Genomic DNA, 13,215 nt, shown 5'->3' with positions numbered 1-13,215 from the left:
TCCTGATTGGATAATTGGGACAACAGGTGGAAGATAATGAGTGTCATTCAAAACAAATAATCTCCAACAAAAAGGCAAACAGTCAGTCTATGGAAACTTGTGTGTTTATTTCAAAATATTCCTGTAACACATTTGGGACAAATTAGGCTTGAATACAGTGAGTTTGATGCTTGGAAACCAGACACAACAGAGATAGTACATGCTGTACATCAAGAGTTTCTGCAGTAATCAGGTATTGCACAAGCCTCTCATCTAAAGTATGCTGCACAGTGAACACCATGTATTATTACTATAATTGTGCAATGTGAAACTTCTGCTCTGGGGTGCAGAGCAGAGGGTTTGCCAAGGACAAGCGGACAAAATTGGCATTCCACATGAAAAATGATTGTGCAGGGTTTAACTTGAGAATTGTTTTTGTGAGCTGCGTCATTCATCACAGGATGGTGGATCGCAGAGCCCTGGGCGACAGGGACAAGGTGACTGTCACTGTCTCATTATTAGGCTCCCCCTGAGATGAAGGCAGCTCGCCTCAGTGCTGACTCACTCTTTAACACGAAGCTCCCATCTCAGAGATGCTGGGAGCGCACTTCACACATCACACCCTTTCTTCTGTGGCTGAAGTGATGTCATTATCAGTGCTTTATATAACCTTCTTTTGTTCTTCTACCTCTGTTTTATCTAATACCATGCAGTTTCTATTATCACACTGATACAGTGCTATGTAAATTTACATTGAAGCTAGTCTAAATTGTGTAATCTGTTGGGTTTTTCTTCTGACAACCAGAGGTGGAAAGTGACTAAAAACAAGTACTGTCATTCTACAAGTACATTTTTAAGAAATTGTACTTTTTTGAGGAGTTGAGAATTGAATAATCGTTGCTGCCGGCACTTTTGTTTTCACTTAACGGGTTGTCTTTTATCAAGTAACAACGCTAGAGCCATGCCAGTCTACAGCCACGCTGGCGGCTCTGTGAGGCTGTACGTAAGAACAGTGGAACTTTGAGCTAATTGCTAACTGCTAATTGCTGCAGCATGCTAGCATGCTCACAAAAACAGTGCTAGCATGCTGATGTTTCACAGGTTTATCATGTTCACCATCTTGTTTTTGCCTTTTAGCATGCTAATTAGCACTAAGCACAAACTATAGCTGATGCTGATGAGAAGTTAGTGTTCGTTAGTTTTGCAGGTTTTTGATCGAAAACGAATAATAAGTTTGTCCTGATAAAAAATCAGTGAAATTACTACAATTCACTCTCAGAGGTTGGAATGTGTGGACCAAATTCATTTGCCGTCATTCATTGACCGGGAATCAAAAACGTCTGTACAAAATCTAGTCTACTAGATGTTGATAATTTCATTGGATAAGTGATCAAGGAATCATCAAAGTAGTACAATTCGTGGTCTGTGGAACATGAATTTGCACACAGTCGTTGAGAGGTGTTTAGTAGTGGACTGCCAAAATTAGGGTCGTCACCATCCATGAAGTTGCTAGTGCAGATAAAAATGCTCATTTGATGGTCCCACCCTCTCAAATGTGAGGATTTATAGTTTCTTTTTGCTATTTTAGTTAAGCTGTTACGTTTAGTTAAGCTTAAGTTTAGCTGTACCAGTTTTCTGACTATGTTTCAAAATCAGTATTTACACTTTCACCAGGCCTCCCACACTGATCATACAGTCCGTATCTACCCTGAGAAGTCTTTAAAAGTACTGCTACTGTGATTTTACGAGAGTAGTTCTCCTCACAAGTGATCGTTGCTCTGCTTCAGTAATAATAAAAGTAAAGAGTAAAAGTACTTCTCGAGTAAGACAGCAGTACAAGAACTTGTCACTTTCCACCTCTGCACACAACAGTTTCTATGGGGATGAATTTCATCATCATCATCATCGTCATCATCATCATCATGTGCTTCAGACCAGGATGCAGCATGGTTGCTGAGGGGAATGTCTAAGTCTCTACATTATTGATCAACGTCTCGTCTAATGCCTTACAAATGGTCTCCGTCAGCTGTAACTACATGCAGATATGACTCAGGTACATGAATCACAGAGACGAGGACGGACACGCCAGGAGTCACACCGTGTGCTTATTTGGTAAGGACACTAAGTTACATACAACACACGTTTTTCATATACAGCAGTAAACAGCAGTGCTTGGTCAAGACTAGATGCTTCGGAGGAGGGCGGGGGCACATGTGGATGAGTGTGTAAGGCATGACTGGCTGTTCTGGACATGAGAAGGGATCTGAACAGGGCATCACAGGGGGAAAGACGTCAGGAGAGGGGTGGTCTCTGTTCCTTTATGAGCGCTTGAGTCTTGGACCCTTCGCTGTTTTGTTTTTTCTTTTGACCGTTCCTCTTCTCCAGCTCCCTCCTCAGGCCTTCACTTCACTTCTGTCTCCGTTCCCTCTGTTATTCTCTTTCATCCTCTCTGTCTGTGCTTTGGCCCGGCTCATGTGTTGCACTTGCGCATGGTGGATCGCAGCATCAGAGTACACTCCTGAGGGACTTCTGGGTTTTCAATCATGCGTTGCCACAGCCGCTGTTCCTCCCCGTATGAGTCCATCCAGTCTACCTCGTTCCCGTAGCTTTTGCCTTGAGGGGAGAAGAGACAAACACATAAACATTTGTTTTACTTTGTTAGAGCCCCTGGAGAGCCCTGAGGACATTACAGCAGGTGGGCTTTGGGTATTAGATGAAGTGATATCTGCAGGTAACTTTCTAATTATAAATGACTGAAAGTTTTATTATTGTATCATGAATACAACTATAGCAAAGACACGCCAAATTCAGAATGCTCTGTATTCGTGTGCAAAACACACAACAGAAAAGCACAAAATGAAGTAAAACCACTGGAGTCACTTTCAGACCTTCACTTCTCCATCAAAACAATTGAACATTTCCTGTATAATTCTGGAGAAATCAGAATGAATACTAATCAAATCATCCATCTTGCCTTATTTTCCAGGCTTCTGAGATAAAGTCAGCAAATTTAAAGGAATACTTTTGACATTTTGTGAAATATGCATATTCACTTTCTTGCAGAGAGTGAGATTAGAAGATTGATACCACTCTCATGTCTGCATGGTAAAATGAAGCTTTATTATGTAGCCAGTAAGCCAAATTGTGGTTTTATGTGGGCTCATGTGCTGCAATTTTTGTATGGATTAAACAAATGAGATATAGCATGTTAATTAGTGAGCTTAAGAGGTGCTGGGAGGTGGATATGGTGGACCTTGATCAGAGCAGGGCTCGCTGCTTCCCCATGTTTCCAGTCAGCACTAAACTAAGCTAAGTGGCTGTTGGCTCCACCATCAAATGAAAGGTTAGACATGACAGTGATATCAATCTCATTATCTAACTCTCAGCAAGACAGTTAAATTATTCAATATTTAATCAGAATTTATTTGGATTTATCTAGTATTGTGCTACATGTTATGTGTTTTTATGTAGACATGGTCTGAAAAACTGAATTAGATTGTTTTTTATGTATATTTAGTTTTATAACATTATTTATCTGTATATTAGTATAATGACAATAAAGTTTAACTGAATTGAATTGAATCATTTCAAAACGTATACACAGTATTCTGGATCTGTCCTGTAAGCCCATACGAGTTGTATTCATGACACAACATAAAAACATAAGAATTCATTTTTGATGCGAACATTTCAGGGTTTTGTCAAGACATTTTATGGAAAACAGACTCTCTTAAATCACTGTGCGATACCAAAGACAATGGGCCTCGCTTTCCACTTCTTCCAAATCACACAGCTCACATAATCTGTTTTCTCCTTTGAATATATTTCAGCCTGCCAACCTCAATAGCTGGAGGATGAATACCAGCACTTAACTGTGCAACTAAAGACCATTTGTTTCCAGATGAGTGAGATGAATCTTATGATTCAGGACTGTTGTTTGGTATGTATATATGTTCTTAATTCAGGTTTTTACAGGATATTTTCATGTCATTTTTCTTTGAATGTGAATAAAAGCGTACTTGAATCAACAGCCTCCTCAGAGTTCCTCTAAAGCTCTTTAGCCCTCTGAGAACTGTGCAACGTTTCAGAGCTTTTAAGCACCTTATTTGAAATTCTGAGAAAGACTTTGACCTTACAAGAAAAAAAAAAGCACACACCTGTGCCAGCTCCGAGCCTGACTCCTCCCAGGAATACATTGCTGGCCAGCGCTTCTTTGTCCCACACAGTGAGCTCCAGGCAGACGTTGTTGAGGTCTCCGGGCTGCAGGCCGCAGTAGGTGAAGGTGTGGTTCCACTGCGGGTTCACCGTGCGTCGCTCCACCACGGTCTTGTGCTTGGTTGACTTGTTGCTGTCAGGTAGGAGGTATCTAGGGGAAAGAATAAAACGACCACAAAGAGACACAAAATGATCACTAAAGACGCAAAATGCTCGGGGAGGGATGGGGGCTTTTCACATGTTTGCGTTAAGGGGCCCACTGTTTCATAATCTGTCCTTGTCCTGTATTTGGGGTTACAAATAACAGCTATTCATTGATATATTTCCTAACCAAATAACATAATAATGTGCAGTTTATCATTGGTATGAATTGTGCCTTTAAAAGTGAGTCTGAATACATCTTTACTCATTTTTACAAATGTGCTTTTCTTTGAAACTATGGCCCCGATTCAAGAGTTTCTGACCCGCCCTTGAAGGGAGCATCTCACCCTTTCACAAATGGATCAGAGGTGCCTCCAGACTTGACAGCAGTTAGGTTTTTGGCTCCTTTGACCAGCAGCTCAACCATGCCCCCTTTAGGCAGAGTGAAGCTGCTCATCTTCTTGCCTTTCAGGAAGCCTTTCTTCACTGGGGGGCCAACAGAGAGAGAGAATCAACAATCTTCAATGTGAGTGTATAAACAACTTTTTGGGGGTCAGATGGTGAAGGGAAGAGCTTGATTTTAGCTGTTAGAGATGGGAAAAGTTTAAAACAAAACTTAACTCTGTTAACAAGCAACCGACCACTGGTGGGTCACTTACTATTACAGACTCATGCTGCACAGACAAACATTGGTCAAACCCACAAAAACTTTATTCTAACTTCTAGTAAAGATCCACAAGTTTCCATCAATGTGCCATTGAAATAAATACATAGTAAAATGATCCACAAGACATAGAAACTGTTTCACCTCTTTGAAAAAAGTTTAACACAGAACGAGCCTTGAGTTCTGAATGTACCTTGTACTTGGTCCAGTGGCAGCATGAGGTTCTTCTCTGCAGGTATGTACTTCAACACCACCGTCAGTTCTCCTTTATACTGCATTGTGGAGTCTATACTGCTCTCCACCTACACAAGCATAATTCACAGTCCTCTCATACACAGAAGAAGACAACATGTGTGACAGCAGGCTGATTCAGACTCCTACCTTGGGCTGCAGAGCGTGCCACTCCTCTATTTGGGAGTCAAACTCCAAGGAGTCAAAGGTCAGCTCGACCTCCCCCAGGAAGCTGTTGTGTCCAAACCGGTCATGATGCCACACAGAGACCTGCAGCGTCCGTGTCTCCAGCTGCGAGTGGCTGATCACATACTAATTAAGACAGGACAAACATTGCGATTGAATTCACAGAATAACTCTTACAAGTTTCTGTTTATTTCAGTTTTTCAGCCACTGACCCTCAGATTCTCGTTGAAAACAGGGTTAATGGTGTTGGCCTTGATACTCGTCTTCCTCTTGCTCTGTCGTGACGTATCCGGCAGCAGATACGTCTTCACATAGCTGCCATGAAGAAAAAGGCAGAGTGACTCAGACGGGCTTCATTGCAAAAGATGGAAACTATTTGTTCTAGTTTATACCAAGAAGAAATATCGGCTGCCCCTGATTTATTACAGTGGATGCTCCTCTGAACAGCTATGAAACAGTAAATACAGCAGTCAATCTGAACATTAAAGCTTACTGGAAAATAAATGAAACAACTGAAACAAAAAATAAGCAAGGAGGTCACCCATCATACATGTTTTATAAGCTGTAACCAAAGGATGGTGTTGGCTCTTTTCCACAAAGAAAGGAGCTGATCTGTTTATTAACAACATATTAACACTGCAGACTTAATCAGCACTTATTATCTGGGTGTATCTATGTGTGTACAGCGTGCGTGTGCGTGCATGCACTCATACGCGTCTGTACGTTGCCTCCTCTCATCTCCTGTTGCCAGATTGTGGCACTCTTTCACCAGGACATTGAGAGCACCGGTTCTGTAGCTGTAGCCGATGTTGAGCAGGATCTCGCCGCTCACCCTGGCGTTGCCATAGTCACCAGTCTCACTGTACATGCTCATCATGCTGTTTATGCTGCTCTGTTAGGCAAAGACAGGAGACAGAGAGGGAGGTGTGAGAGGGGGAGAAGGTCAGAGGAAAAAAGAGAAAGAAAAGGAAGAGCAACACATACAAAGCGTAAAAGAGTGACAGCTGCATCTAAAGTATTAAAGAACGCTGATGAAATATGGGAGAAATGAAAGAGTTGCAGCCTTTCATGAACTTGAATGGAACAAAATCTGTGGCAATACATGGTAATGTTAAAGGTGAGGCACATGGCGTTTCAAATTGTACATTGCTACAACTGCATCCCCACAAGGTTGTATACGGTGGGCTTCAGACTTCAGAAGTTTCAGGAGGCTGCCGGACACACAGGGGGAGGCGAGGGGACTCTAGTACACATGAACAGAGCCTTCACGCAAAAAGAGAGCGCTGCTCTTAGTGAAACGTGTCTGGGTTAATAAAGGCTTGAGAAGTAAACTGTGCGTCACAGGTTTGCAGTTTGTATTACGTCTAAAAATAAGGTATTATCTATGTTACTTGGTCTGGAGAGTACTAATGGACGGTTTAGTCTGGAAAGGTTACTGCACATGAAAGCATGCGGTGGGTCGCACAGGATGTGTAAGAGAGCACTTTCCTGTAAGTGAGATTAAGTGAAAGGATGAGGTGGAAGCACATTAGTGCATTTCTCTTTTCCTTTTCTCTTTTTTTTCTAAGATATTCTGGTCGACCCCTCTTCTTCATGCATGTGGTTGGTGGGGAGGGGAGGGGGCATTGCAGAGGCTGTAGATTTTTCAGTAGGCTGTGTTTCTTCAGCTCATTACCACTGCTGATGTTTTGGTTATATTGCAAAATAAAAACTGCAAGATAATACCTTATTGATCAACCTGCCAATTATTTTCTTGATGAACCTATTAAGCCACAAGATACTCAATTTACTGTCACAGGAGACATAAGAAATAAGAAAAGCAGCAAATCCTCACAACAGAGAATGAAAAAATAAAACACAAAGACAGCTCGGTCACATAATAGCCAAATTAGATAAAGGGAACGTGCAATATCAGTGTGTAATCAGAAGAGTAGGAAGACAAAACAAACACCCAGAAGGCAAAAAAGAGCACAGCAGCAGTCCAAACTCCAGTGTTTGTAGGAAGAGTGAGAAGAGCTGCCAATTATGAGGTCTTATTATTAGCAGTAACATCCAGAAAGTTAACTTTCCGCTGACTGTCGAGCGGTGGGTGCACTGACCTGTGCGGCTGCTGAGTTCATAGATTGCCAAATTAAAAAGTAACAATTCCACCGCGGCAAAGCAGACAGCCTTAAGAGCTCATTCTGCCTCCTCATATTGTGCACCTGCAAAACCTATTTCATGTACAAAAGAGTCAAAATCATTACAACCACTGCAGGTCATTTTGTCTGGAAAATGTCTCGGGATGCAGACAAACATGACTATTGTGGCTCTGGGGAGGATATAACTGGTGTAATCCACGGATAATAATACTGCTCCAGAGAGCGCTGAAGTAAAAATGCCAGAATTGAGCCTCTTCTTCTGGAAAGTCTACCTCACTTATGTCCTGCAGGGAGCCTCTGTAATACATGACTAGTTTAATGTGAGGAGCTTAGGCTTAATGGAAATAGACGTAGCTACCGTCACATTAAAAAAAAAGCAAGTATGAGCACAGACACACACTGAACGTGCAGGTGTAGTCAGAATATACGGGCATATTCAAGAAAAATCTGTGTACATTATTGAGTGCCGTATGTAATATTTGTGCTCTGGTGCTTTGCTGCTGCACCTTTACTGCTCTATAATGTAGTGGTGAACAGAAATGCATGCACGAGCGTGAAAGGGGAGACTTACAGTCTCAGCATCCGAGTCAGGGACATTGAGGTACCACCTTCTCTCTGAGCCAGGAGTGGAAGACTAGCAGCCGATTCATTACAGAGATAAACGGGGGAAGGAAGGAGGGAAAAGAGGAGAAGGAGAGAGATCTGAGCTCTTTGATGTGTTAGTGATAGAGGCAGACCCCAAGCGCAGAACCCCGGCCCCCGAGGAGGAGCACACGGTTACCATGGTGATTATCAGAGGAAACCACAGAGATTACAACTCATCTGGAATCATCTGTGAAATCATCACGGACGCACACGGGGCGACAGTCAGAATGAGGAACAAGAGTCGCCGTCCATGATGTTTACTGTGTATAATGCACCACAAATCATCCCCTTGAACATTAGCTTTAGCTCGGTGTACTTCATAAACTGGCGACTGAGTTATTATTTGCTCATTCTGACTCATCAATAGAATAAAACCAAAGCTTGAAAAACATTTAACGGGTAACGGAAATTGTACTGTTAAATCAGCGGTACTAATACTTCTTCAGCAGTACTTTCATTATCCACCCACAGGCCTCCATGGAGTGAATCATTTAACAGTGAGCAGAGTATATTAGAGCTTTAATCAATGACAGACTCAACGATTGTTGCTCATCACATCCATTCATACAGCCAATGGCAGCTCAGTGATGGCTGTTCGTCATTTATGAGATGACATGATAAATGTCATCTCATAAATGACAGACAGGACATCTGTCTCATCTGTTTACCCGTGCAGTTAGCACACACACGCACACACACACACACACACACACACAGAGAACAATGAACATGATGGGACACAAATCAATTATTTAGGCCGATTGAATAACTGTAATTTCTGCCAAACTGAGTACTTTTAACTTTGCTCAAAGCCCAAGTGTAAACATGGGAAATCAGGTAAGTAAAACGGTACCAATTATGAATAAGTAAGATAATATTTAATGAAACTGTGCAGATAATTTTGGTTGTATGTGGCCATGTTTCAAGCATTTTTGCCTCCACCCGAATGCAATCGCTTTCAGTTCAATTCAGTTCACTTTCAGTGAGGTCTGTGGATTATATCATACTGAGTCATGCAGCTTTAAACTCATTTTCTTATTCCTGCGAGCCTCACAAAATTCCACTTAGTTCCTCTGTCCAGTGCAAAAAAAATCTAATAAATAAATAAATGCATAAGAGACACATTAAAAAAAAGGCACATTAAGGCAAAATTATCTGCACACCAACATGTTAGATAATTTACTTTTTGTAAGCTTGACTGCATCGACCCTATAATATGATAAAAATGAAAAAGTTTCAAAGACCACTAACAAGGAATTTCCAACAAATATGCACAGAGCGTACGCCGCATTGACCTACAACGAAATGTCCGTCTGCGACATGTTATTCTCGTGCACACAACCATAATCCTGTACATTATCATACTACAAGTCAAGAGCTGTTTATGTAAATACAGCAGGCTTCCCGAGCGTGCTGACGTGGCAGCTGCTCATGACACAAGCCGTCCCCTTGCCCTGCAGCTCACACTCTGTTTACACAGTCAACAACATGACATCCACGCCTCACACACCTGGTGATAGTGAGTGTACAGTATGTGTGTGTACACAGTGCGCATGTGCCTGTTTGCAATGTGTGTCAGAATACAGGACTTCCCAGAATCTGGTTTTGACACTTTCTGTGTTTGCGCTGGCTTTAACATGGGAGGTACCGTTGACACCGTGTTGCTGAGGCGACGGCTGGCGGTCTTGCTGTGGGCCGACATCAGGGCATCGATGTCTTCCTCTGCATCCTCATCAGAAAACTCCTGCGGATGACAGCATTCACATTTACTCATGAGGGGGAAGGCATCTAGGAAGCAGGCCAACGTGTCTCCGTACGCTGCACGGTTTTCCAGCACTGTGTGTGTGTGTGTGTGTGCACGTGTATGTGTGTGTGTGAGTGTGTGTGTGGGTGGGTGCATGCAGCCAGCTTCCATAAATTCAATCAGACAAGTCAGGACAGAGTGTGATAATTTGTTTACTCGTTTTTCACACACAAAATCACAATGTCATTGGGTTCGCAGTAAACTTGTGAGCATGAATGGATGAGTAGTTAAAAGAAAATGTGAGTCTGTGTGTGTGTTTGTGTGTGTGCCTTCGCTTCTGTGAAGTGCTCTGAATGCAAATGAACACTCAGTAAACACGAAGACAAAGCAGCCCTATACTGACCATCAGATCCTCCACCTGTTTTCAGCCTACAACCGTTTAGATGCTTGTCATGCTCTTTGAAGTGAGCTCTGAAGTGAAATTAGCATTCAGCCCCACGTCTGACGCATCACGTCGAGCTCATCAGATCAGATCCACTGATCCTGAGCTCGATATGGACGTACAGTACGGTAGATGTATGGATTCAAAAAAGGGCATGACAGAAAAAACATCCAATCAAAATGTGAATTTGACACTCGGCTGTTTTGACTGTGGTCTGTGGTGAGTTTTTTGCAGGAATCAAAACATGATCAGCGTGCGGGGACACAGCTGAGGGAGGGAGAAGGGACGGATTGACGCTGCTTACATTTTCGTTGAGGCCGGGGACCGAGCGGCTTCTGAGGCTGAGGGCGTCGTCACTGGGTTCAGAACCAGGAACTGACAGGTCCATCTCTGAGCGGCTGTGATCTGGAGCAGGGAGGGAGGAAGGGGGGAGATGGGGGAGTAGGAGGGAAAAAAAAAAAAGAAAGTGGTTTCAAAGATGCTGTTTGAAGGGGAGAGAGACTGGAAGACAAACACAGCAACAGCAGCAGGCCGGGCAACAGAGAGAAGGAACTAATGACCATCATTTTATCTGCTGAGACAATGTGAGAACATCCGAAATGTGCTGCAATTCACTCTACACGTAACTGGAATAATTAAAAATAGTGGCAGACGAATGAATTGGCTGACTGATTAATCAGGGTGATATCTGCTGTTTTGAGATAAACCTCTGCTCAAAAGGCTGATTAAACAAAACATGTCTGCAGATTCACACAGACACTCCACACATTTTTTATTTTCAAATATTCTTCTGTCTTCAAGCGAACAACAGATTAGTGTCGAACACTTATTTTCTATTCATTTATGTAACCTTACAAACTGCCGTTAAGTGCTCTCAAACTCATTTTACAAAGTTCAGTTTTTTTATTTGTATTTCACACATTCTTTTCACATTCAAGTTTGTGTTCAGCAATTGTGTCTTATTTGTAATTATCATTAAATTATATTTCAACAGATGCAAACGAACATCAGCGTTATAGATTGGCTTTAGAAGCAGCAGCATCAGCATTAGCCGTTGAAAAACCAATATCAGTTGACCACTTTTTAATCCGTTCACGACTAATGTTCAAGGAATGCAGCTCGAAGTGTGTTAATCTAAGAGTAAACTGCAACTAGACAGAGAGAGCCGATCATTTCAAGAAAAACAGCTGAACCAGTAAATCTAGCTCATAGGACAATGGCTGAAAACATGCCTCTGGATGGTTTTTAATGTTGTCAGTGGAATGTCCTTAATGCTTGATGGCTTGATTCATGATATCAAGCTAAAAGACTGGGGCTAATGCTAACAGGATCCAGGCAACAGTCAGCAGGTGCACCAGTTGATGATCAGTGTAAAAGACATGTAAATAAAAAAAAAACAATATAAATCTGAATATTTCAGTGTAAACTCGAACTAAAGTTAGTCCTAGTAAAATGTAAGATGTAGGATCACATTGTAATTCTGCGTTCACCCTTGTCGACTGTTTAGCTTTAACTGGTTGTATTATGCACCCAGTGGATGTGCTCCATTATTCCACCCATGAATAATGATGAAATTAAGGAGTTTCAGTGGAATTTTAAGGCGATAATTAACGGATAAATTAGAGGATTGTAATTCGTTGAGACATGGGTATTTAAGGATTAAAAAACATAGTGTACATGTAATGTTATCTTTTAAATGCGAAATTCAGTTCACCCATTCGTTAATCCTAAATTAAAGGTACAAACACCTGAAAACTGCTTAGAATACAAATCTCTTAAAATGCTTCAAGGGAGAACGCTTGGGTAAATCTGATCCATTCAATGTGTAAATTGAGGGAAATGATGTACCCCTTAAACTGTACTTACATTTTTAAGGGCTTGTTGAATTAAGGTGTTTTTGTCTTAAGGGGTATCTTGCTGCTACTGATATTTTAAGCTATAAGGCTAAGCTGGAAGTTTCTTTAAGGACACAGTCAGCTGTTCTCCACACTTCCAGTCTTTATACTGAACAAGAAACTGCCTCCCAACACTCTCCATACTTAACACACAGACATGAGACTGATATAGATCTGTTCAACCAATTCTGAGTGAAGTGAAGTGAGTGTATTCTTTGAAACATGTAAAATACATAAACAGCCAAAAAACAAAAGGAACAATGAAAAAGAAGAAACCTCAGCTATATTTTGATGTTAAAAATTGATTAGAAGCATAATTAACAAGCTGGCAAAACTGAGTCTAAACCTGCAGGAGGCAGCTTTCTCATAAGTCTTTGTCTGAAATTTTGAAACAGTGAGCATCAGACTGTGAGGATCTGAAGGCTCCTCCAGGGACAAACTGTATGCTCGGAGCACATCACCCATATAGTCAGACACAAGCCTCTGAGCAAAACGACGGTAAAGCACCAAGATAAATCTGTCCTGAAACTGGAAATACAATGCTACAACACCTTCGGTACAATACTAAATGTACGATCTGACACGTCTGTGGGCGTGATGATTGGAGATCGTTACTCAGCGGCTCTTTTCCAGCTAACAACACTAATCTGAGCCATTCTGAGATCTTGACACACTTCTTCCCATCTGTTACTAGTGGAGATAAAGGGTCTGACACAGACAGATACCAAGTGGAGGAGATCATACTTAAAAAAAGAAGAGTTCAACACGTAAAGAAGAGCAGCAGACAGTGACAAGGGGGCTACTGAGTAGTGTAATTTGTGCAGATGTGACATCTTACTCCCGGCAGAAGGAGCAGGAATCATTTTGCCCTTTGTGAGGTTCTTATCAGTCTGGGCTGCACAGTTTAACATTTAACACTGTTTAACATCACC

General features: G+C 41.8%; 1 protein-coding gene across 3 annotated transcripts in view; it reads right to left on the bottom strand.

Moving 5' to 3' along the window:
- Window positions 1-88: 88 nt before the first annotated feature.
- sytl5 (synaptotagmin-like 5) overlaps window positions 89-13,215 on the bottom strand; it is a 34,722-nt gene continuing 21,595 nt past the window's right edge. For 2 of the 3 annotated variants that reach the window (XM_076747208.1, XM_076747209.1), the window contains exons 9-18: window positions 10,693-10,793; window positions 9,851-9,946; window positions 8,129-8,191; window positions 6,130-6,308; window positions 5,629-5,731; window positions 5,381-5,542; window positions 5,193-5,301; window positions 4,683-4,821; window positions 4,137-4,345; window positions 89-2,592 (exon numbers count right to left, since the gene is read on the bottom strand). In XM_076747208.1, coding sequence (XP_076603323.1) covers window positions 2,450-2,592; window positions 4,137-4,345; window positions 4,683-4,821; window positions 5,193-5,301; window positions 5,381-5,542; window positions 5,629-5,731; window positions 6,130-6,308; window positions 8,129-8,191; window positions 9,851-9,946; window positions 10,693-10,793 — 1,304 coding nt within the window. In that variant the 3' untranslated portion in view covers window positions 89-2,449. The remainder of the gene's footprint in view (window positions 2,593-4,136; window positions 4,346-4,682; window positions 4,822-5,192; window positions 5,302-5,380; window positions 5,543-5,628; window positions 5,732-6,129; window positions 6,309-8,128; window positions 8,192-9,850; window positions 9,947-10,692; window positions 10,794-13,215) is intronic. The other variant, XM_076747210.1, reaches the window with a different exon arrangement.

The sequence above is a fragment of the Chaetodon auriga genome, chromosome 13 (genome assembly GCF_051107435.1).
Source record: "Chaetodon auriga isolate fChaAug3 chromosome 13, fChaAug3.hap1, whole genome shotgun sequence".
NCBI lineage: Eukaryota > Metazoa > Chordata > Actinopteri > Chaetodontiformes > Chaetodontidae > Chaetodon > Chaetodon auriga.
This window is presented reverse-complemented; position numbering and strand designations above follow the sequence as displayed.